This window comes from Paramormyrops kingsleyae, chromosome 6, assembly GCF_048594095.1.
Source record: "Paramormyrops kingsleyae isolate MSU_618 chromosome 6, PKINGS_0.4, whole genome shotgun sequence".
NCBI classification, from domain to species: domain Eukaryota; kingdom Metazoa; phylum Chordata; class Actinopteri; order Osteoglossiformes; family Mormyridae; genus Paramormyrops; species Paramormyrops kingsleyae.
The window spans coordinates 6952892-6978475 of NC_132802.1; the positions used below are offsets into that span (position 1 = coordinate 6952892).

Genomic DNA, 25584 nt, shown 5'->3' on the forward strand with positions numbered 1-25584 from the left:
GAATTGCTATTCCATCACAAGTGTTTATTGCATTTTAAAAACCGTAACAGGTTGTGGTTTCAAGTGTTCTTTAAATCTTTGAGTGCTAGTTTCAGTCATACAGTATTAAGTGGGCAGTATGTAATAAGGGACTTAGCATGGTGATTAAAGACCAGGACTCTTAGGCTAAAGGTTGTCAGTCTTGGTCTCAGGATGGAATTGTTACTTACCCAGTGTAATATCTAGCTTCACATTAAATTCACAAGTGGTATTGTTGTGTAAAAGTACCAGGTTATCAGACTGCAGTTCTACTGGTTCAAATATCAGCATCAGAAGAATGATTAGTTATACTTTACATTAACTGCACCTTCATAAAGCATTCATTACGTATTAATTGAACATATTGCATTCATAATGCATTTATAGAGCACTCATAGTCAGCATGTTTCTATACCTTAACATCCTAAAATACCATAACAGCTTTAAAATACATTAATAACAAACATTATCAGATTAAATGATTATAATGTTATTATCATATAATGTTTGTTTTTAGTGTATATTTAGTGTATATTACGGTATGTTAGGATATTACGGTATACTTACATGCTTCTTATGAATGCTCTATAAATGCATTATGTAGGGCCACTGAATGTTCTATGAATGCATTATAAGGGCATCATCAAGGTGCAGTTAATGTAAAGCATTACCGAATGATTTTAGGGTTGAGCCCTTGAGCAAGGATCACTTCAAGGATTGTCTGACCCTACTTCCTCAGTTGTACATGGCTTTGAAAAAGCATCTGCTAAATTAATGTACTGTAATTAAACGCTGAGGCAGGTTAATAAGCGGGCACTGAAGTATGTACCATCCCCAGATATTCAGGGAGCACAAGTCCTGTCCCAGGTAGCCTGGTGATTTTAGGATAAATGCCTGAGGTGCAGTTAAGGGGGGGTCACCCCCAGTTTGCTGTATTCCTCTTGCACAGGACGTCATGTCCGAATCCTCACCCCCGCCGGCCGCAGGTGACTAAAGCTCACGGCTCAACTGGCCGGCCGGCCCATATGGTCTGAGAGCGGCACAGATGGTGGGGTCCTAGGGTGCAGAAAGCGCTGCCGGGCGGCAGGGCCGGGCGGCAGGGCCGGGCAGCAGGGCCGGGCGCCAAGCTGGCCACGAGGAGCGCCGGAGCGCACGGCACGCTCACGTCTCCTGGCTGCTCTGCTCACACAGGACGTGTCCTGCCATGTTCCTATGGCAGCTCTGCTTAATTCACCACTGCTGTTTTAGTAGAGTGCAAATTAGTCTTCATTTGCCTTCTTCCCTTGGTTTCTCAGTCTCGGTTTTTGATTTTGGGAAGAGCCCTTAAAGTAATGTTCTGGCCTCCCCAGGGTTCGGAGGACCATTCAGCTCCTGCTGTTAATCCTTTACAGTAAATTGTGATTTTTACAAACCCAATCATGCAGGTTTAACTGCGTAATTGCAGGTCTCATGCTTTCAAAAGCCATAAAATTAATGGTGTTAAAGATTTCACTCTTTTCATAAGTAAGTGCTCAGAAAAAAGCAAAGCAGGTTTGCTGAAGTGCGTCTCTGGCCTTTGCTGCTGCTGCCTAATGACCCCTGACCCCTGTCCCAGGCTCAAGCAACTGGTGGAGATGCTGCAGTTTCATTTAGTCACAGACAGGCAGACGCTTCTACTGGGAAGCAAAGTGAGACTGAACATCGGGCTTTGCTGGTGCCATGACTGAGGCGAAGCGTTTAAAAATCCAGTGACAAACTCAACGAGCCGATCACACGATTGCTTAAAAACAGTAATAAAGATTTGTGTTTGTTCAGCTATCGGCCTTTCGCTAGGAGGGCATCCAAGTTTTTTGGAATGATTTGTTTATTCCTCCTCCGTGCGTATTAATCGTTGCGCTGAGCCTGTGTCGTCATTTCATCACTGTGCGCATGCAGGCTGCTCAGGCAGCGGTGGGACAGCCTCAGCGCTCGGTGTGTGTGGCAGTCTGCATGTCGCCAAGCCGGCTAATTGAGTCAGACGTGAAGGGCGAGCGCCGCCAGCTCCCCCCAGCGTGCCGAGGTCGCGCTCCTCGGCCCCAAACGGGCTTGTCGGTGGAGCCGTCTGGCAGCGGCCTTGGCACGGAGACCCGCCGCCCGCCAGGTGCGTGTCTATCTGTCCGCCGGGCCGTGTAATTCCGCGGGGCTGAAAGCGGGTTCGCCTGCCCCCCATCCCCTCCCTTCCTCCGAAGCTGTGGAGGCCGTACTCCCGTCTAATTATACCTACTGGAGGTGCTGGGTTATGCAACCGAGGCGAATCTTCTCGGTGCCAGCACGATTCTCCGCCGATATGCAGCCACACGGTTCTGTGCTGTTCTGAAGCTCTGCTGATGTGGTGGCTGCTCCACCTTCCGCTCCGCTTTGAGTACCGTGTCCTGTAGCACCGCTTGAATTAGTGCTTTGATTCTTCCGCACAATTTGTGTTTTCCTCTTTAGGCTTGTTTTTTTTGTGGAAAAGCATACTTTCAGAAAGCTTGACCACTGGGTTTTCAGGTGGTTTCCCTGTGCCAGTCTCATTTCAGTGCTGGTGAGAGATGAGTGCAGTGCCCATAGAACCATCGGTTTGCAAACTGAATATGCATACAGTACCGTGAAAAACCCATCGGAGCCAAAGAACACGGTTTACCTTATAGCCATTTCAGAACTTCTCCAAAAATCATCTCAGTTTTTACAGCAACCATCCTACATTCCTGTGTGTTTGTTGATTTCACCAATAGCATTACGATGTATAGCTAATCAATACCTTAACAAGTTATTTAACTAAGTTAATTAATTAAGTTAGCTGAATGTGAAATAGAACCAATACAAAGAATGGCTGAGCGTGCTCCCCAGGAAAGACTCAATAAGATCCAATTAGATATTAGTAACTTTTTGGAGAACAGAAGAAATTCTTACTATTCATTGTGTCACTGTTGATTTGCATATATTGTTAAATTGTATTTTTTTTCTGATCAAATAGACACTTTGTACCCAGATAAAGAGCTTTAAACATTTACTTTGATGACCTTTGAAAAATTTAGCTCGGTACCGTTTGTTGATAACGTTGACATGATTGGTTCTGCTGTGTCCTCCTGCAGGAGGCAGACACAGATGAGAACCAAGGAACCCTTGGTTTTGAGGAGTTCTGCACCTTCTACAAGATGATGTCCACCCGCCGGGACCTCTATCTTCTAATGCTGACCTACAGCAATCATAAGGACCACATGGACACCGGTGACCTGGCCCGCTTCCTGGAGATCGAGCAGAAGGTTTGGCTCTCGTTCTGCTCCCGCCACACTGGTATCCCGTGACGTCCTAATGCCGGCTCAGGGGTTCTGGATTTCAGGGAAGAGTCTGTACAGGTGCTTCAACTTGTGTTTTCAGTACCATTGAAGTTCCATTGGTTTTCCTCTCCAGTTACGATGACCTATGAACATGGGGCATGACATTTATTGTAAATATGACTGCAGGCTGTTCTTAAATCAGATACTTCAATATGTTTGAGGATTTAAAAAAAAAAAATCTTTATCTCCTCGCTTATGAAGAATATGCCGCAGGGCAGTTGTTGAGGAAATCGATTTGACTTGTATATTAAATCTGCCAGGACAATTATAAGATAACCCAGAAGTTTTTTTTAGAATATTGTAGCATCTTCGAGGTCTTCTGTGTTCCCGTAGTTATTATGTAAGTGCAGATGTCAGTCTTGCGTTAGGGGCCGCCTTTGTTATGAAATAATAAACTGCTGCTCCAACTTCACCCTTAGCTCTACAGTGTTTCCTGTGGCAGACATGAGGAGTGGCAAATGGATGCACAATCCTGCTCATTTAACTTCAGAAAGATATTTAAAAACATACAGTATCGGCTGTGAGGCTGCCAGATGTGAATCTTCCTGAAACATGTTTTGCGTGACAATGCATCACCACAAGATTTCACTCAGAGCCAAAACATCCAATACCTACTGTAAACTGGCGCCTTTACTTTCAGACTGTAGCCGCACCGTGCTGCACAGTGTTTGTTTATCAATAAAATGCACCTCTTTGCTGATAAACAGATACCTCAATTCAAAATTTTACCATTATTTGATTAACTCAGTTCATGGCTGGACATGTTAACTTAAGATTATTTCATTTCATATTCATTTCAAGTAATCCTTACATGAGCAGGGAAAGGGAACCTAAGAGCGAGTGCATTCGCTGAAATCTGCTTCCTGTTAATTGTCATGAAAGGTCACCTCGGTTTATGCGATTCAATGGGTTGTATCCCGTCTGTAGGCATCCCACGTCGTTCTGCAGGATGTTTTCGATCTGTTAACTTCGACTTGTCTATAAGTGTCCAAGTAAAATAAGATCTAGTGGAAACCTATGACTGACTCTCAGCTGAAGTGATTCCCATTGCCTGAAATGGCTTTACTGGTGTGCTAAGTGCTCTAATAGTAGGACTGCAATATCCTTTGTTAGCTTCAAATGGATGTTAATGGCATTCGGCTGAATTATGGTCACATTCTAATGGTTGTTGGTGCTCTTAAAATACTCAATCCTTTATTTACCTCAGCCAGTTTTACGCAAGTTGTGCCTGTGGTTTCTCCCCCGCCCTTTTTCGATGTCTGTTTCTTTGTCTGTTTCTTTGGTACAGGCTTCTCATAATTCAGTTAGTTTACTTTGGATGGCAGTACTTACTGAACCATTGGAAGTTTAGTTTACCTGAAATAGTAGGATGAAAAACGAGAGACTTTTTCCCTCAGTGACTGCTAATCATGTCTCCCTCTAATTGGCGAGTCCTTCAGACAGCTTTGCACGCGGCGATTCAATTTAAAAGTTGACAGAATCCACCAGGGATATTTTTAGTGCCACGCAACACTGATTATTCAGCTGATCTCTGTCTCTCCCTTTTTAAATGCTGCATTTTCTGGCAGTTTTCAGATCTGGAGATCTTATGCATCATCTCATTACTGAGAGGTTTCTGGTTACTTTCAAGAGAACTTTTAGAAAGTGAAGCTGTGGGATGGTGTGGGTGTGAATTATAAATGGTGTGTCTGTGTTTCATCATAACCTGTAAAGCATCTTTGTTCTCAAATGAAGAGTGGGGTACGCAGAACCCTCAATAATAGGTGTTCCTGAGAGATGCTGAAGACAGAAGGAGACTTCTACTTCCGCAAACTACTTAGGGAAAAAGCTCCTTTCTGGGATTAAAGCTATGGAGACACTCAATGGGACATTTCCCACTCGGATTTCTGCCTACGGTGCGAGGGTCACACTGCTGATTGGCAGGGAAGGGAATCGGATCGGCCCATCAACTGATTTTAAACCCCTAGCTGTCAGGTTAAGGAACTGGGTTCCTGTACAGAAATGGGACAGAAGTCACTGGTGGAGGTGTTTTTAAAAGGATTACCTATTCTCTCTTATTTTGAGTGTTGCCTGTACTGTTGCTGTTGTCAATGCTCTTTTCATACTTTCTGTTTTGATTGACAAAGTGGGTAAAGATTTCTGCTATTTACTCATGTTTACTGGTGTCAACTGCTCTCTCTCTCTCTCTCTCTCTCATGTCTTGTAGATGACTTCTGTCACAAAAGAACATTGTTTGGAGATCGTGAACAAGTTTGAGCCCTGTCCTGAGAACCAGGCCCAAGGGGTGCTGGGCATAGACGGTAAGGAGCGACACGATTCTCACCGGCCTTTGCAGTCACCTGTCAGAGCTTACTTAAGCTAGTACAGTCAGCCCTCCGTATCCGTGCGTTCTGCATCTGCGGATTTAAGCAACGGCGGATTGAAAATATTCAGAAGAACAGAAATTCTAAAAAGTTTCAAAAAGCAACACTTTTTGAACAACCAAGCCGCTATGCTAAATCCTTGCGGATGAAGTGATGTGTAGACATTCCCGGCTGCAGCCTCTGCGCGCCAAGCACTATGCTCAATCCACAAGGATGAAGTGATGTGTAGGCATTCCCTGCTGTAGCCTCTGCGTGTCGAGCACTATGCTCAATCCACAAGGATGAATTGATGTGTAGGCATTTCCTGCTGCAGCCTCTGCGCGCTGAGCACTATGCTCAATTCACAAGGATGAAGTGATATATAGGCATTCCCTGCTATAGCCTCTTAGCACCATGCTCAATCCACAAAGATTAAGTGACGTGTAGGCATTCCCTGCTGTAGCCTCTGTGCGCCGAGCACTATGCAAAATCCTCGCAGATGAAGTGATGTGTAGGCATTCCCTGCTGTATCCTCTGCGTGCCAAGCACTATGCTCAATCCACAAGGATGAAGTGATGTGTAGGCATTCCCTGCTGCAGCCTCTGCGCGCCAAGCACTATGCTCAATCCACAAGGATGAAGTGATGTGTAGGCATTCCCTGCTGTAGCCTCTGCGTGCCGAACACTATGCTAAATCTTCGCGGATGAAGTGATGTGTAGGCATTCCCTGCTGCAGCCTCTGCACACCGAGCACTATGCTAAATCCACGCGGATGAAGTGATGTGTAGGCATTCCCTGCTGCAGCCTCTGCACACCGAGCACTATGCTAAATCCACGCGGATGAAGTGATGTGTAGGCATTCCCTGCTGCAGCCTCTGCACACCAAGCACTATGCTAAATCCATGCGGATGAAGTGATGTGTAGGCATTTCCTACTGCAGCCTCTGCACACCGAGCACTATGCTGAATCCACGCAGATGAAGTGATGTGTAGGCATTCCCTGCTGTATCCTCTGCACACCGAGCACTATGCTAAATCCGTGCGGATGAAGTGATATGTAGGCATTCCCTGCTGTATCCTCCCGCTGTTTCACAGATCCTCAGTCTCTCACCAGCACTTGCTGTTTAAGCATTGTTCACATTGTGTCTCTTTCATTCGCTACTAGTGTTTTAAGTGGTTTAAGTAATCTGTAAATTGCTAAACTTTATGTTGCTACTGATGTGTACTATGTAGTTAGGCTTACTGAACATGTACAAACCTCATTTCCTTACCAATATTCCCTAAACAATACAGTATAAGAACTATATGCATAGCATTGACATTGTATTGGGTATTGTAAGTAATCTGGAGATGATTGAGATGATTTAAAGTATACAGCAGGATGGGCGTAGATTACATGCAAAGACTAAGCTATTTTATATAATGGACCTTGAACATGTGCTGATTTAGGTATCTGTGGGGGTCCTTACCCACCCCCCGCCGATACCGAGGGACAGCTGTATTTTGCATTATTTGATGAATCTATTTCTCCGCTTGGTGTATCCTATAAATAACTGCTTTCACGCATAAAAGATTGAGCTCCTCCTTGGGACCCTTATCCTGTTTCTGCTTCCTCCCCCCACCCAGGTTTCACTAATTACATGCGCAGCCCTGCCGGGGACATATTTAACCCGGAGCACAACGAGGTAAACCAGGACATGACGCGACCGCTGTGCAATTACTTCATTGCCTCCTCGCACAACACCTACCTGATGGGGGACCAGCTGATGTCTCAGTCCCGGGTGGACATGTATTCCTGGGTGCTGCAGTCAGGCTGCCGATGCGTAGAAGGTCAGACCCCCCCCGCCCCCCTTTCGGTCTATAATCAAATCCTTTTACAGCATATGGGATTCTTAAGGTCACTTTCAATGTGAGTTTATGTTGTTGACCTTTTATTAAAAGCTGTTCCTAATACACGATGTTACCCAGAAATGACCCCCCCAGCACGAAAATACTGCTTTGACTAATGATGATTGCATGCTCAAAATACATGGGGCCTGCAGCCAGACTTACAGCACAGGAACAAGTTGTAACTTTTCTTTCGAACTGTTGAATAGGCCAAGTGTGCATTTGTGAGCACTTTTGTATTAATAATTGATTTGTTTTGTCTGTTGTTAAGGCTTCTGCAAGGCTCAGTGTTTTTATACAGCGTAAGCAAGCAGTAAATGGGCCATTCAGAAGCAGCAGCCTGCAGGATGTAAATATCATAATGGGATGTTTTCATTATATTATCCCATAAATCTGCACATATATAAAACTTACAGCTAGTATTTTATAGAGAGATTTAATTGTTTTTTATCATTGAATAAACTTTTGACAAATTTTTGTGCTTTTGTTTTATTGCTTTTTGTGCTTTTTTCCCGCCAAATTGAGCTGAATATTTTTCCCGTTTTGCGTTGCTAGATATTTTGCCGAATGATGTAACGTTAATTTAATGATGTAATGTTCATTTCTGAGGGGGGTCGCTAGGTGATCTTTTCCGGCCCACTGTTCACGCCGATTGTAATCATTGTATGTCTCTTTCCCTTACAGTCGACTGCTGGGATGGTCAGGATGGCGACCCCATCGTGCACCACGGCTACACGCTGACCTCCAAAATCCTCTTCAAAGATGTGGTGGAAACCATCAACAAATATGCATTTGTTAAAAACCCGTATGTCTATTTAATTTTTAATAACTCTTACCATTGTTTGAAAATTCACCATGAAGCAGGAGTTTGCTTGCATGTATCCTGTGCTTCATAATTGAAAAGGATACATTTACTTGTAAAGAGAGTTTAAGTTTTGGTGACAGAATGTGACTCCTCATTTTCCTTTTAAGGAATGATTTGGAGATTTCCTTTTAAACGGTGCTGTAGGTGCCGGGGAAGGCGGCTGGAAGCCACGCCCTTTATATTTACACTTAAGCATTTAGCAGAAGCTTTTGTCCAAAGTGACAAACATGACAGGAAATTAGCACAATTACAAACATACATGCTGTTGAGGAGTCAGCTAGGCATTAGTGCATCCAACAGATGCTGAGGTGTAAGCAGTAGAGCAGGGGCTACACAGCAACTACTAGAACATAATAAGGCTATTCAGTGAGCAGAAGTGCAACATTAAGATAATTCAGGGAACGTAAAGAGGCATCAGGCTAGTAGAGGAATTCATGGCACAGGTGAGTTCTTGAAGGTGGAGAGGGAGTCTGCTGACTGGACGTGTCCACCATCAGGAACCACTCATGAGAAACGTCTGGAGGGATATTCCTCGTGTGCTGGAGGGGGCTCTGAGCTCCTGTATCTACAGTATATGTCATGGTGCTGAAGCTTATCCAGAGCTTACTTATGCTACAAGAGGAACAGCAAAATTGTCTTACATCAGTGTCTGGTATTGAGGCTGTAGGGAGTGTCAACCTTCAGCGATTGACTTTTCACAGAAAGCGGATCATGGCTGAGGGAAAGAAAGGTGATCAGAATGTGTCTCTTAGCGGAGATGCCGGGTTGCCCTGTGAAGGTCTCTGCGTGGCAGCGATGTTTAATTAGCGAGGCACTCATGCAAAGGTTCATAATCCCGGCAAGCAGCACAGGAAACGTGACCTTCAAGGTTACTCATGAAGTAACTGAAAAACTCAATTAAAGAATGAAATTTAATCATTTTATGTCAGGGTACCATTAAAACCTGTAGGCTGCTCAGAAAACATCAGAAAACAAGTGAGCGTCATAATCACAGCACAAAACCAAGGCTGTTTTAAACAGAAAAACACTCATCAAAGCACCGTGTAGCAAATGAAGTGGAATGGAAGGCACTGGCTTGGATGGTCACCCATCCACCTTCCAGTCATTAATTCAGTACGGGACGGTGGGAGCCCATGTCCTGTCCCAGACAGCAGAGGGCGCTGGGCAGGAAGATGTCCTGCATGGAAGGCCAAGCAATTGCTGGGTCTGAACAGTCAGTAAAACCAAATTCTGAAATGTCTGCAATCAGCTAAAATAAGAACCTCATTACTGATAAAACAGCGCAGCGAAGATTGGACCGTCGTAATGCGTAGTCTTGCTTTAAATGTGATTGTTACCTTCCATGAAATGCAGCATTTTTTGACTGGAATAAAATGTCCACAGAATGTTTTTGATCACGTTAAAAATGAATCGCATCTTATATAGCAGTGGTCCCCAACCTTTTGTAAAGTTAGTGCTACTTTTCCGAAGAACATTATCTGGAGGGCTACCAAATCACAACAGTATGTTTTGCTGATGGGGGGGGGCATTCAACCTCAATAGGTTTTGCCGATCGGGGGGTGTAAAGATGTCGCCATCGACTACAAATGTCTTGATGATCGACCTGTGGATTGAGATTGACCGGTTGGTGTTATAACTTCTATAGAAAATGTCATAGATTTTTGAAAAATGAAATATCTCAGGTGTTTGTATCGTATCTCAACATTCCTTAACCATACATCTACCCACCTTCCATAAGCACTAAACCAGTACGGAGTCACAGGGAGCCTGAATGACATCACAGGGTGCAAGGCAGGGGATTCCCTGCATGAAGAGACTGTTTGAGAGACTCTAAGCTGGGAGGGAATGTAAAGCAACAGCTTGTTTGGAGCTTTTCTATCGGCTTTCGGAGGGGAAAGAGGAAAACCGGAGGAAATGGAACGTATCTTATCAGGCTTTCTGGAAGAGAGGCAGACACCATGAATGAGGGTTATTTTCAGATCTGAGGAGTCGGCAGCCTTACAGTATCTAAAGTCACCTCTGGATCATTACACAAAACTCATGACTTAAAATCTAGATTAATCATATCATGCTTATTTTTTCTGGTTAAAATGGAAAAAATGTGGATGTGATCTAAAAGAAGATTTATTTAAGCGAAAAAAAGAGCCTTTGATATTAAAAGTACATCAAATTCCCTGTACGGCAGCAAGGTGGGACACAAAAACAAAACGAGCATGTTATTGTTTGTGGATTTGCTATGACATGTGTGCTGTATTCAAAGAGAATTTTGGGAAGTCTTCAGGTATCAGATTTGATTGGCTAGCATTACGGAGAATCACTGGAAGTCTAATAACTTAGGGACGACAACTTAATAACATTTATGTCCCCCTACCCCATTTTTTTTTGTTTGTGCTGTTGTGTCAATTTTGATATTTAAATGAAATGCGGCTGGACTGTTTTCTGTGCTTGCTGACAAGCCTTGAGCTCTCTGTTGGGGCTTCGGGTGATATCACGCAATTAATTTATTATGGTTTCCGCAAAAATTGCCTATAAAAGGCTGAAGGTTCAAAGGATTACAACAATATTGGTGTTATTGAAAATATGGAGTCTTTTTAATCCCGTTCAGCATCACCTGGGTCATGTTTAATGTAAACAGTACAGGAGATCCATGTGTAAAATACTTATTTTAAAGTACGTGTTGTTTGTTCTGCTCTGCAAATGGACATTTTGCAGACCTTAACAGACCTTAAATAAATTATAAATGTGTTAACTGTGTTTTCAGTTTTCTAGATGCTAACTGAACAACTAACAGCCTGGTTTCAGGAACAGTGCTCTGTTAGCTGTGGAGGTCATGGAAAGTGCTGTGAAGGCTTCACTGATCAAAGATTAAAGGAGTTTTGTCAAATAGGTGATGAAAACCAATAATATAATCTTGGAGAGGAAAATATTGACATGGCTGACTGGCCTGACGCTTTGCGATCGTCTCCAGATACCCGGTGATCCTGTCCATCGAGAACCACTGCAGCGTTCCTCAGCAGAAGAAGATGGCCCAATATCTGATGGAGGTGCTGGGAGATAAGCTGGACCTGTCTGACGTCAGCTTGGATGAATCGGGCCGCTTGCCCTCCCCTGAAAGCCTGAAAGAGAAGATCCTTATAAAGGTAAAGCTGTAAAAATATCCTGAAAAGACATCAGGGATGATGAAAGAAGCTTCTGGCATAGCATATCCGTGGCTTTGTGCGAGGGTAGGTGGGCAACCAAGTTCAACAGCAAAGTAGGACAAAAGGTGACGACTTTAAGGCAAACAAGAGAGACCATTTCATAAGAGGAACCATTTTTCCGTAGCCAGTGGGACTCATTCTTATTGCAAAGCAGGCCACTGCGTGACTTTGATAGATGGGTTTGTTCAAGTTACAAGTCCGTGGCCTGTAAGCTGACAGCGTGCTGTGATCCCTGAACATGTCCCTGGCTGTTCTTCTGAACCTCGTACTGCGTAACATGCCGGTCACTCACCGTTCATCCCGACCGCACGTACCCAGCTGAGCTTCACTGCTCTCTCGGACTTCGCATCACGTACCGTGTGAGCCGCTCGAGGCTGACCAAGAGTAATAGGGCCCCTGACAGACCCCCGATTCTGTTGGCCTCTGGGAACGTAACTGCAGAATACCGGAAGGGCCCGAAGCGTGAATTCTGATGTGTGGTGGGGGCTGCTTCCCGCCCGTATCAATCACTTCTAGAGCGAAGTCTGAGAGAATCCCCCAGAATCCCCCAGCTTCGTGACACCCTTCTGCTAATCAAGTCTGTCTCGCTGTAATGGCAGACTAGTCTTGCTCTGGAAAAAGTTTTGACAGCTGAAACACTGAAAAATAAATATCTCAGGAGTATGGAGTAATTTTTAGGTCTTCTCTGTAGAATGGAGGCTGACTGAGGTAGTCAATCATGCAGTGGAGCCTGTTTTTAAATGTGAGAAGTCCTTTCCACCACGATGCCGTCGTGGCCAGACTCCTGTACTACAGTGTGCCGTCATGCTAACATTTTCTTGGTTGGCTTAATCAACATTCACACTTCATTCATGTCATCCTTGAAATCGACCGGCCCTGTTATCCCTGACAGCTGAGTGTCAGGCACCTGCTACACATGCTTGTCAAATGTATTTTGGACCAGAGCTACCATTACGATGAGCAAGATGAGTAACTAAGAATGCCACACTGTTCGTGTGTGACATTCGGTTGTGTGGCAGATTTATCTAAAGTGTAGGGTGGCCTACAACGGTTAACAGTGTTTATGTATTGGGCAATTCTAGCATTATGGATGTGACATTTAGATTCACTGGCAAACAAAATGCCTCGGAGCATGTCAAGCTTAGTATCAGTGGATCAGTTTGCATATCTATTCACGTAACCTTTTGGATTGAATGTAGACCAGTCCTTAAAATTCATATATTAATTTGCATTATAGAAATACATAGCATTTTATCAGTGTTAGAGATGTGAAATCAAATGGACCTTTGCATGAAATTGCCCTATAAGTGATCTTTCTTAAGCTTAATTTTTGTATTACTAGAATATGTTATTATAAAGATATTTTACACTATTTGTATAGTTCAGTTTTAGTGAATAACAGGTGTTTGATAATATGGTTATCCAAAGTAAGTAAAGGGAAAAATTTTCATTGTTGACACTATAGCACACAACAATGAGATTTAACCCATATGTGACATAGCAGCGGGCAGCCCTTATTTAGCCCCCAGGGAGCAGTGCGTGGGGGCTGTATCTTGCTCAGGGTACCTCAGTGGTACCTTGCTGGTCAAGGATTCAAACCAGCAACCCTCACAAGTGTGCTTCCCAAACCATTAGGACACCACTGCCCCTGTTAGTATTGGCCAGTACTACTATGGTACGTTTTTTCCCTTCCCAGGGCAAGAAGCTGCCAGCAAACATTGACGAGGATGCAGAGGAGGGAGACGTGTCGGACGAGGACAGCGCCGATGAGATGGAGGACGACTGCAAGCTCATGAACGGAGACGTAAGGCTGCCGGCTCTTCCTCCAGCTCACTTTCATTTTACAACGGTGCACAGAATGGAAACACACCAGGTTAATGTCCACTACATTTGTATATGTCACATTCAGGCAAATTGATCTAGTTTATCAAAAAAATGCCCCCCCAGATCTATGAATGGCAATAATTTACCTGTAAATTGTGCTTTTTATTTAGTTAGAGTTGAGAGTTTAGTCCAATTTACGCTCAGTGGAAGGAGTTAACTGGATGATGTATCACGTACTCCTTGCTGCGTGACATGATGAGATTCTCGGAGGTCCCTGAAGGGGTGGGCAGCAATTACGAAGGGATAGTGTGCAGTTGGAGCCGTTGGCTGGGAGAGGCTCTCGTGTCGGCAGCCGTAATGAAGGTGTCCCGTGGCCACGTCTCTTCACGATGATCTCGCACCTCGTGCTTTGATTGTAATGTGCATGTAGGGGACATGTTTTCATCAATTTGAGCACTCCTGATTTTTGAAACATTAATTGGTGGCTGGCAGCAACATTGCCTGCCCACCCCTGATGAATCTTAATTATCATATTCCTTCAGGGCTTGGCCTGGGACCCTCTCAGTTAATTCTCGAATTAATCATTTGCTTTCCCTCCCCCCACCTTGAATGAGATGAATTGTATTCCCGCAAACCTTTCTTGTCCATGAAACCCTCCAGCTTTGAATATGGAATCGAGGCCTGGAAACCCAAACATATGGTGTGGTTTTTTTTTTTTTTTTTTGCTGTCAATAACTAAACAGTTTAACCTGCTTCCCACTGGTTGTTTTATTGGCTCCCATTGGGCTAAACCAGACAGTGATTGACAGCACCCGCTAAGTCCCGCCCCCATTACAATACCAGTAAATACATCTGGATGCCTCTCCTTTGTTGTGTGTGTATCCTGTGCACTTACAGCGTAGGTCCTGATATCCTCTTACGGTGTTACTAAGTGTGGAGCTGTAAGCTGAACACAATCATGAGTTTGTTTGGACCTTCTGGAAGTTTCAGCATGCTGAGGAGTGAGGGTAGTGAAAAGACTTTTATCTCCCCTGATCCGCCACTAGTGATCAGAGTGAGGTTGAACGTTACCTGTCTTTGAGTTCTGGAAATGAATCGCTAACGATGTGAGTATCCTGAGTGTGGCGTCTGCGCGCTCATGCGTGCTTTATTATTAGCGGCCTGTCAGTCAGCGCAGTTGCATCAGGCCGCGTTGGTGCGTATCGCTGGGTCTGTGCTGCCGTTCTTCTGCTGGTAAACTCGCTACACGCTTTTGCATCACGGCCGTTTGACGCTCGGCCGCCCGCGTACGGGGAAGACGGCGGTCCGGACCCCGCGGTCCCCATGCCACGTGATGGACGGGAAGCGCATGGAGCTTGAGCAGGGGGCTCCGGGTCATCCCCCCCCCCCCCCCGCCCCGCACAGCTCTCAGCAAGCACCGGCACCGCCCGCGAGGTGCGGGTCTGAAACAAGGCTCCAAAGGACTTTCGGCAGGGGGGAGGGGGCCACGGCAGCGAGAATAACAAGACGGCCATTGATTCAGCGTTGCCATAAGAGGCAGACGGCTGCCCATTGGACCTCTGTGGCAGTGGCCAGTGCTGGTTCAAGCCCATTATGTCTGCTGCCATCAGCGGAAGGGTGAAAAGGTTAAGGCTCACTGGTGCCCCCTGCAGCTTCCAAACGGAAATTCCTTCCCACTGAACTGTTTGGTTATACTCTCTTTGTTAATGTTATTCTTAGTTCGAGTGTAATTCAGCTGTATTGTATTATTTTATTCTGAAACTTTTCGGTGGTATTGTACAAATCTTGATCTTTCGTCCAGATGGTGCCAGATTGGTTGTCACTCTGTTGAATGAAACTAGTTATCTGTCATGGCTAATTGAAGCGTTTATCCTTCTCTTGATCTTCCTGATGGTTTTAACTGCTGGTGGTGTGCTGTTTTATCTCCAGTTCAGCTTTAAATATTTTCCCCTCACAGCGAATATATGAATATATATGAATTTCAAAGCTGACTATTACAGACCCTGGAAATAGAGGCCAGTGTTTGGGCTGCTTAGAATTTACCTGAATTTACATCACAATGAAAAGCTGCGGAAAAAGACTATTTTTCCCTTAACAAATAGATACACTGCCGGTCCTAGACGGAGGGTGAAACAAGCCCAGAGAATAGATACAACAAGATGTTTGTGAAATAACTCTGCCCCCTAGTGTTCCGTATTTGTAATTGTTCAAAAACAAGAAGCTGGGCTCGCTGGTGTCGTATCAAGCCTTACTCAGGAGTGGAGCTGTTCAGGCTGTGACCGTAACAGGACCTGATGAATCAGGCACTGGTAAAGAATAAAAGGCAATTTAAAAGCATGCTGTTGTCATGCTAGTGGTAGCAGCTGAACAAATCTGCCCTGTCACTTCTAAATGAAGATGCCCAGATGAGAATAAGACGCCGCTTTCAGGCTCTTTCCCTCAAGGGGCTGCGCTGGCTGCTTGTCGCAGAAGTTCATTTGGAAGCCCCTGTGATTCCTGGATAACTTTCAGTTTGCTGTGTCCCTCTCGCCACCTTCCACTATTAGTCTGAGGCTCGGGGAGCAGGGAGATGTTTCTGCCCAAATGTCATTTATATGGCAGTGCAGTTGGAACCGGTTGATTAGCTATGGGGGTGGGGGGGTGGGGGGGGGGGTGTATCGCTTTCCTGGTTATCGCTAAATGGGCTCAGTCAGATGGGGGGGCTGCTGCTCTGACTTCAGTGTTCAGAAGTTCACAGTGTGAACCGACTTAAAAACTGAAAAATTTGCCATTGGTATTATGGTGATTATGTGGAAAAACTTTCAGAGTGTTTCCTGTTTCCTGCTATTGAACGGGAAATAAAATGTTTCAGCATGATTCCACAGGGACCTATAAAAATCATGGTTCTTTTAGACTCTTTATCTGCACAAAAATCCTAAAATGCACCAGTATGAAATTTGGGCTTTGGAGCCAACGTGATCCTGTTTATTTTGCTTTAATGTGTGTTTGCGATGCAGGAATGGCTGTTTTCCCTCTTAATAAGGATCTGATCGGTGATCTCAAAATGTAAAATGAGTAACTAAAATGTGACTGTTATAATGTGTTTTTCCTGAGTTGATATATATATATACTCCCATCCTGCACTCACGCTCACATCTCTGTGCACAGATGTCCGTAAACAGGAAGCAGGTTGAGAGTTTGGCAAAAAAGAAACTGGACACACTGATGAAGGAGTCAAAGATCCGCGACCGTGAAGACCCCGACAACTTCACCATCACCTCTCTGCCCGCAGAAAAGATTAGCCAGAAAGGATCCCCCAAGGTACTCCATGTTTTTGTCCGTACCCCATAATTTAATATGTGCGATTAGCTGGAATCGGTGGATCTGTCACTATCCGTCACCTTTGGATCTTAACCTTGTCAGCGGTGTCACGTTGGATGGGGACACATGCTATATCTGTACTGTGTACATGTATTTTTATCTTCTCCCTGTTCCCAGACGCCCACGTCTCTGAGCGCCCTGCCATTTGTTATGTAATCTGTGCATCAGCCTCACAGTGCATTCTGGCTTGGATTACTGGCCTGCTGTGCCGAAATCAAAGATGGTGCCCGCTCGGGGGATGTAGGGGGTGTTGGGGGGAGGGGGGGGTGAGTTTATCCACTGACCCCGCATTGCTGCAGTGCAGCTTTATGGCTGTTTTTTTTTGGGAGGGGGGGCATTGTGTCCACCTGTATTTACAATTCTGTGAATGCCTTTTCTGTCTCCGCGTGTAAAGATCACGGGTGATCTTCCCGTTACATGGGAGGGAAACATGCAGACGGAGCCCCGGAGAGCTAGGCTTACCCATAAAGCCCCTCCCACTGCACCCGCTCCCCCCCCACCCCGCCCAACTGCCCATTCATATGGAACACAAAACGGCCATTGAAGGATCACTTCCTGTCATCAGTATGTCCTTCTCCTATGCAGCTCATGGGGCTTCATTGGATATTTAAATTGACATTTTCTCAGCCCCTTCTGCATATGAATGTCAGTCCATCCATGTGTGTGATTTTTATGTACCCAGAAGGCCGCCCCTGGTCCAGTGCACACTGGCATCCCCTGGAGTCATCACTGCGCAGTGTGGCTCTCCATGTTGTACAGTTGTAGTCAAGGCCTCTCCCTCGCATTCGTGATATATATACGGCTTGCAGAGGGAAACGAAACGATGTTTATAGTGGGGGAGAAAGGTGGGGGCACTCCTGGAGAGCAGATGCTTGAATCAGGTGCCCTTTATTAACCGATGTGCCCTGGAGCCCTCTGGAAGTGGACTAAAAGAAGGTTTCCAAGTGGGGACAATAGATACAACTCAAATCAAAGGTACAAGGGTCAGCGGCCAGCAGCTGTGTCCTTTGGTCAGCAATCTCTTCACATGTGTCTTCCTGGGGGGCCAGGTGGGGGGGTTGGACCCTGTAGGCTAGGTGGGGCACTTACATACCAAAGGGGCAGAGTACTGAGTCAGTGGGAGATGAGAGGCAGAGACTAAGAAACATCGTGTTCTGCTTCCACAATAGACATTTTTAACTTTTTTATCACTGCGGCAAACACAGTTGATAGTGTTTTTGGTTCAGCAGACACCCCCATGCCACACTCCTCCGACCCCACAAAACAAGATGGCTCTCGTAATTTGCCCCCCCCCCAGTCTTCTGTCACTGTGTAATTACCTGCTGGTGTGATAGATCAGCGCTGTAATTGGGAGCCCCCTGGGGAAGGGCATCCCCGCTGGACCCCCGCTAATAGTGATGAATGTGCAGCATGACTGGGCACGGCCCCCTGACCCCCTCCCTCCTACTCACGGCTCGTCGCAGTGAGTAACACTGTGTAGGCTGGGGGCGGCACCACGAGGTGGGGGGAGTGCAGCTCACAGGCTGCCACAAGGGCAGGAGTACGTGGTCTGCTTGAAATTGGGGGGTAAACAGGGAGGGCTGAATTACCCCACCGATTCATCTAAACTTAATGAGTTACGTTTCAGAAGCTTTTCGACACTGTTTGTGAAGTATCACCTTTACCCATCATACTTTTCACAATTATATCTTTCAGAATTTTAAATGATTATTTTCCTTACTTTGGATTATTGTCTGTGCTGTAAGATTCTTGCTGGCAGTAAGTGGGCACATGTTCCCTGACAATGAGGGAACGATCAGTGTGTTAAATATCACTGTGTGGTCTGTCTGTTATATATCACTGTACTGTGCTTTTATAGTGTCGATATACATTTTTTCCCCTCAATTTCGTTTATTTTAATATCCATCCATCTCTCACCTGCTTATCCAGTACAGCTTTGCAGGGGGACTGCAGCCTGTCTCAGGCCATCATCGGGTCATACTGGTTAAGTGGTCGGACCGTGTGTGGAGTGCGGGAGGTACCCAGAATAGCACCCCGTGTGGGGGGACATAGAAACTGCACACACACACATACAGTAGAGCAAGCGAGGGATTCAAACGGCCCACTGGGCCTCCTGCCTCCTACTTTCTGTTCTCTTTGAAATGTATCTGTATCATCTGCACACAAATCAAATTCTACATCTTCTCTCAACTTTCATTTTTCTTCTTTCCTCTCACCCCCCCCCCCCCCAGGTCAAAGGTGATGAAGGCACTGACACTGCTGATGAGTCAACCCCCAACACCAATAAGCGCGTGGGCAGATCCTTCATGGGAAGCTTCTCCAAACGGAAGGTTGGTCCTCAATCAGAGGCCCCCCTCAATGCACCCCCCCCCCAGTGCCCCTCTCAGAGCGCCCCTCAATGCACCCCTCAGTGCCCCCCCCTCAATGCACCCCTCACTGCCTGCCCCCCATAACCCGTTTCAGATCTCCCTTTATTGCCCCCCTCAGAGCCCCCCCCCATTCTGCATTGTCTGTCCTGGGGGGTGACGCTCCTCTCATCATTCCACGAGTCCCTTCTCTCCTCAGCTGACGCTGATTTCTGTCCCACAGCTTCCTTCACAGCATGTCTGCCGCTTACTCCGCGCGGGATGCCGTCCCCAGAGCGGCCCATCCGCACTCGTCTGCCCCCCGTTCCCTTTGAGCGGCCTTGACGTTTTCGCAGATATGAGCGGCCAAGATGCTCCCGCGGCCCCGGGCGCCACGGGACACTGAGCGATGTCACTCCCGTTTGTCTGTCACCTCCACAGAAAAAGGCCGCCAAGCTGAAGAAGACGTCCAGCCTGGAGGACACTGACACGGATCAGGAGAGCTCCAGCAGCGCCTCGCGAGCACCAGGCCATCACAGCAGGTACTGGGACGCCCGCCCACCCCTCCTCCGAGAAGGTCCTCATCCAGCAGGACTACCACAACTCACTGGAAAGTTGGGAGCCTGTTTGTGCATGTAAATCAACAGGAAAATAGATGCTATACATCCAGATGTATATTTCTAAATTTACATTATATACTTACTGTCAAACTGCCAGCTGAAAGCATATCATCACAAATCCGAATTTGAGCCTGACCCTCATGTGGCCTTTTGCAATGGAAACCGAAATGGATTTCAACAGCAAAAGGATGCTTGTTCCCGTCAGGAAGAAGAAGACCATGAAACTGTCACGGGCTCTGTCCGACCTGGTCAAGTACACCCAGTCTGTGGGCATGCACGACATCGAGACGCAAGGTGAGCGGCCGACGTGCTCCGAGAAGCAAGGTGCACAGAGTGATACAGGGCGCCACCTAGGGGAGTGGCGAACTACCTGCATGAGGAGGGACATGATCCCCCTCATCCCCCAAAAGGGCATTGTGTAAGAATCAGGGCCGCAGTAGGGAGCCTGGGTACCCTGGCAGATCCAGTGGGCCTGGAACTGAACAGGGGCCCTTTAAAACATTGGATTGTGAATTTTATTGGGGTGGGGGGGACAAGGTGACATTTTGTCAGGCAGCCCAGAATTTATAGCTTTACCCCTGATAGGAATCACACATAATGGCTTGATCTGGAGAAAATAACAGTGAATAATGATGTTAAGTATGAGGAGGTCATGCAGAATGTTCAGGAGAGTAACCTGAGCCGCTCCTCCCCCCCCCCCCGCCCCCGCCCCCCCCCCCCCCCCCCCCAGCGGCCACCTGCAGCTGGCAGGTGTCATCATTCAGCGAGACCAAGGCCCACCAGGTCATGCAGCAGAAGCCCGTCCAGCTCGTCCACTTCAACCGCAGGCAGCTGTCGCGCATCTACCCCTCGTCGTACCGCGTGGACTCCAGCAACTTCAACCCCCAGCCCTTCTGGAACACGGGCTGCCACCTGGGTGAGGGACTGCGGAGCCGGGAGGTCGACGCCCATCTCTTTATCTATTACGCCAATATGATCCCTTTCTTTGGCTACCCTTTGTGGCCTAACTTTAAGCCTATAGCCAGAGCAGAGAGGTGCTAATCGGTTTGATGCTTGTGACTAATGCCCCCTCCGCCCCCCCCCCCCCCAACAGTGGCGCTGAATTACCAGTCCGAAGGCCGTGTGCTGCAGCTGAACCGAGCCAAGTTCTACAGCAACGGCAACTGCGGTTACCTTGTGAAGCCCAAGTGCATGTGTGAAGGTGGGGGCCCTCAGGGTGTATGAATTAAAAACCAGCCCGTGGATCTGGCTCTTCCCTGATTGGCGGAGTGAGGATGAGGAAGAGGAGTAGGGGTGGGGGTGGGGGTGGGTAGGTGGGGGGTGGCAGCAGCACAGGTTCAGTGGCGTCTCCTACAGGTGACTTCAACCCCATGGCGGTGGATCCCTTACCGGGACAGATGAAGAAACAACTGGTGATGAAGATCATCAGTGGACAGCAGCTCCCCAAGCCCAAGGACTCTATGCTGGGCGACAGAGGCGAGGTGAGACCCCTCATACTGCTATGGTGATGGGGGGGGGGGGGGGGGATTTCCGTGCTGAATCAAAGTACTATGCAAACTGAGTGGGTCTAAATGAGTACCAGATTAGTACTAAAGAGTACCAGTTTATATGCATGACTATATAAATATATAATCATTAATATGTATATGTGTGTGTGTGTGTGTGTGTGAGCGGGTTTACCTATCCTTATGGGGACACAATGTCCCCATAACGTGATAAATATCCGGCTTTTTTTTCCCTTATGGGGACCAGTTTCCTGTGGTTTAAGCTGAATTGCCCAATACATTTGCCAGGAAATTAATACATTCCATGTATGGGGTTTGCTAATATGAGGCAGCATCGTGCCTGTCTGACTGGCAGGATGCAGCAGGAAAGTTGTTTGTCTGAAACATGATATTGAGTACTTAGTCTGCAAAGATAGACTTGTTTTGGGAGCCTGGAAGCTGTCCTGCTGTGGAGTCACATGGCGGGACGGCCACGTCACCAAGGGCACGTCCCAGTCTCAGGGGATAACAGAGCCTCCGTCACGCAGATCATTGACCCCTTCGTGGAGGTGGAGATCATCGGGCTCCCGGTGGACTGCAGCAAGGAGCAGACCAGGGTGGTGGACGACAACGGTGAGCCAAGGCGATTAGCGTCCGTCTCCAGCAGGCCGCTCACTAAACTGTAACGTAGCGTAAAGTTTGGACAGATGCATTGCAGTGTTAAATGCGCAAAGAAAGATCAGATTTTTTATTATCATTTTCTCTATATTCCATTTGCTGCATGCAGTGTGTTAGACACCTTTAACTGTAGACCTCCTCTTGGAACTTTGTTTTGGGTGGGTATCCTTTCCAGTTCCTTAATCGCTGTGTTTTCTGTATTGAAGACAGTTCTGTTCTCGGCAGTTTTAAGTACACTGTGCATGAGTTTAGAGTTTTACAGCCGGCCTGTTTGTAGCTGATGGTTTCAGGTGTTACTGATTCCCTCAAGGGTATAACAGCATTGCCCAGGACTGTGAGCGTACAAGAGGGTTAACATTTAGTTTAGATCACATCTTTAACTTTGACCTGCCTCGGGTATGCAGTACAGGTTATAAGCGCCACTTTAACCAGTAGTCATGCATCCTGCGGTTTGCATTTCCAGCGGAGACTGCGGTGTTACGTTTCCAGTCAAGAACAGCTGAGCGTGCGGTTAAACAATCCTTCTCTGCAATGAATAATGCATGATCCTGCTTTGAGGATGCTGTCCATCCTCTCCCTGTTTCTCGGTCTGTCTCTCCCTCGCTCACTCTCTCTCTCTGGGGCACAATAAGGATGAATTATTTCCAACTCTCTGCTGCAGGGTTCAACCCCATGTGGGAAGAAACCCTTGTCTTCACACTCCATATGCCAGAGATCGCACTGGTTCGCTTCCTGGTGTGGGACCACGACCCCATTGGGCAGGACTTCATTGGCCAGAGGACCATAGCTTTTACCAGCATGATGTCAGGTACCCCATGCAACGTCACCATGCCTCAGGACAGGTGGCCTGGGTGACCGTTTAGGAGAAATGTCTTGTGTGTCTAAAGATGCACCTTTACTGCATAGTTTACTGCATTGATGATTGACAGATGTTTGTTTCCATTTTGCGTGTGCAGTGTTGGACTTTGTGTTTTTTAAAGGTTACCGCCATGTCTACTTGGAGGGTATGGAAGAAGCTTCAATCTTTGTTCATGTAGCAGTGAATGACATCACTGGTAAGGTAGGTACTCAGTAAAGCTGTGAGAAAAGCAAGGGGGTGACAGTCTAACATTCACTGGCACCTTGCAGCTCGCCGCTTAAAAGTCCTCAGAACATAAGATGTCCAACCCTTTGTGGAACTGCAGGAAGAGACTAGGGCTTGGCAGCTTGTATAGGGGCACAGAAGTCGACTGGGGTTTTTCCTCAACGAGGTCCTTAGTGGCGGTGGATGGGGTTTAAAATGACTTTGTGAATGACTTTGTGTGTGATACTGGGGGATAAAATGACCCCCCAAGGAAACTGCCGAAACAGATTTTAAATTAAAGTCTGGGTGGAGTGAAGAACATTTTATTGACTGTGGATCTTTTGGTCTTATCAAGCCAGGGAAATTGATTTTAACTAATGCAAAACATTCCCAATTACAAATACCTTAAGCCAATCGCATCTTCTATTTTGATTCTTCGTGCTTTTTACAAGTTCTCTTAGTGGAAAGCGTTTCACAGCAGTGCTCAAATTAATAACCATTGAATAATCCACTTTATGACAAATTGCCCGGCTCCTCAGTTTGGGCATTTTGATGTGATAGGCCCACAGTTATTCAGTTTGGGTGTGTATTTTGATGTGATAGTATGGGCTGAAATTTGTGCCACTAGAAACTGAATATGAATAGTGTATATTTGAATCTGCAGTTGTTGCATTAAAAAACTGAATCTTGAATTTATTAGTTTGAATCTGAATTCCAATAACTTGAAACTGCATTTATCCTACCTGGAAAATTTCCAGTTCACAAATTCAATTTCAATTTATTCAGACGCACATCCGGGTCCTTGAGGAAAAGTCATTTCCAACTCATTTCCACGTTTACGACAGTTCTGCTGGTCGGGGTAAAGTGGAAGCGTGTACTGGGGTGTCACAAACGCATTACCTTATGATACATATGAGAATAAGCTTTATATACACAAGCGACAGCATAAACATTAACCATACGTGTGGTTATTATGGTAGTATATGTGGTTAAATGAACGATTTCTCGCACTGCTAGTTTATGTTAATATGGTAGACTAACGCAAAACTAGCTAGGGATATGAATTTTACTTCTAGTTTAGTTTAAGTTATGGCTCGCCCGTTCATCTCATGTGGCTTTCTAGCTGTGTTTATGCTAAATATCTTCATCTCGCCGATATGAGGCGGAAATCGCAAATTTCTAATATGCGAGTATGGAATATTATTTAGCATTTCTTAATGCATAGAGAATGTAATCATTAGGACTCTATAAGAAGCTGATGTAAACTGTTGAGAGTGACTTTGTAACCTTCAGAGAATGCAGACCAATTACTGCTGTGCACAATGTGACGAAAGACGAATATGAATTAGCACCTTGTGTTGGCTTAGAAGTTTCTGTATCTGCTAGCTATTTTGTTAGCCTTTGATGTATGAATATGTACTTTATTAGTGCTGCAGCTTATCACTATGTTGAAGGACAAATATATTATTAACCCTCTAGCCAGACAATGTGCAACAAGCTGAAGTTGCCAAGGTTTGCTACTGAAGGAAGGGATTGGTCTGAGTTCATCAAAAGTTCGGTTCATAGAGATGGTCACGCCACCATTATGTTCAGCCGAGGGACCAAACAGTAAAAGAGATGATTGACAAACTTATCATATAGGGGTGTGGATCAAGGGAGAAAACAACGATGGTGAATGGTTGAAGAAATGATGATGCTTAAGTGACGAGATATTGTTACACGATGAGAAAATGTATAAAAAATGGTGTAAAACAGTATTGGACACACTCCTGCAGGGTGTCCAGCCTTGGGTGTAACCTCACTGTGGCAATAAAGGCTGAATCTGAAGATCTACACATGCGGCTCCTGACTCCTGATTGGTGGAGAAGAAAAAAACACAACATGAGTGCATCGATACACGTACCCCTGTATCGATCTAAATGTAAAGTTATACTGCGGGTTTGAGGTGAGGTCAGTTGAACTGGCGTTTAATATGGTGATCTGTATAAGCAGTGCTGGAAGTGGAGAAATAAAAGTGTCGCTACTGTATTGACTGTGAGAAAGGCAGCGGGGGTGTTGGTAATTAGGGGTGTTGGCGCTGTCGGTACTGCACACGCTGCCCCGCCACTCTCGCGTGACGCTTGTCTCTGAGTAGCAGAGTACTGGTAACTTGTGAGAAGTGATGGTACGATAAAGATTAAAATTTAGCAGTGCTGGTACCGCTTAATTCTTATTACGTATATGATGACTACGTATATGATCACGCAATAAGCTTGCGACATCCCAGCACACGCTTCCACTTTACCCCGACCTGCAGGACTGTCGTAAACGTGGAAATGAGTTGCATCATGAACTTGCGGTCGATTACTTTTCCTCAAGAACCCAGATGTTCGTCTCAATAAATTGAAATTGAATTTGCAAACTGAAAATTTTCCATGTAGGATAAATACAGTTTCTAGTTTTGGAATTCAGATTCAAACTAATAAATTCAGATTCAGTTTTTTAATGCAACAACAGATTCAAATATACACAATTCATATTCAGTTTCTAGTGGCACAAATATTAGCCCATATGATAGCCCCT

General features: G+C 45.9%; 1 protein-coding gene across 2 annotated transcripts in view; it reads left to right on the forward strand.

Moving 5' to 3' along the window:
• plch2a (phospholipase C, eta 2a) overlaps nucleotides 1-25584 on the forward strand; it is a 126279-nt gene that overhangs the window by 89105 nt on the left and 11590 nt on the right. Inside the window, exons 5-20 of one of the 2 annotated variants that reach the window (XM_072713515.1) lie at nucleotides 3111-3281; nucleotides 5563-5656; nucleotides 7323-7526; nucleotides 8268-8388; nucleotides 11417-11588; nucleotides 13345-13452; nucleotides 16620-16772; nucleotides 19064-19162; nucleotides 19619-19719; nucleotides 20003-20091; nucleotides 20528-20713; nucleotides 20891-20998; nucleotides 21154-21278; nucleotides 21830-21914; nucleotides 22621-22767; nucleotides 22940-23019. In XM_072713515.1, coding sequence (XP_072569616.1) covers nucleotides 3111-3281; nucleotides 5563-5656; nucleotides 7323-7526; nucleotides 8268-8388; nucleotides 11417-11588; nucleotides 13345-13452; nucleotides 16620-16772; nucleotides 19064-19162; nucleotides 19619-19719; nucleotides 20003-20091; nucleotides 20528-20713; nucleotides 20891-20998; nucleotides 21154-21278; nucleotides 21830-21914; nucleotides 22621-22767; nucleotides 22940-23019 — 2043 coding nt within the window. Of the gene's footprint in view, nucleotides 1-3110; nucleotides 3282-5562; nucleotides 5657-7322; nucleotides 7527-8267; nucleotides 8389-11416; nucleotides 11589-13344; nucleotides 13453-16619; nucleotides 16773-19063; nucleotides 19163-19618; nucleotides 19720-19978; nucleotides 20092-20527; nucleotides 20714-20890; nucleotides 20999-21153; nucleotides 21279-21829; nucleotides 21915-22620; nucleotides 22768-22939; nucleotides 23020-25584 lie in introns of both variants that reach the window. The other variant, XM_072713514.1, reaches the window with a different exon arrangement.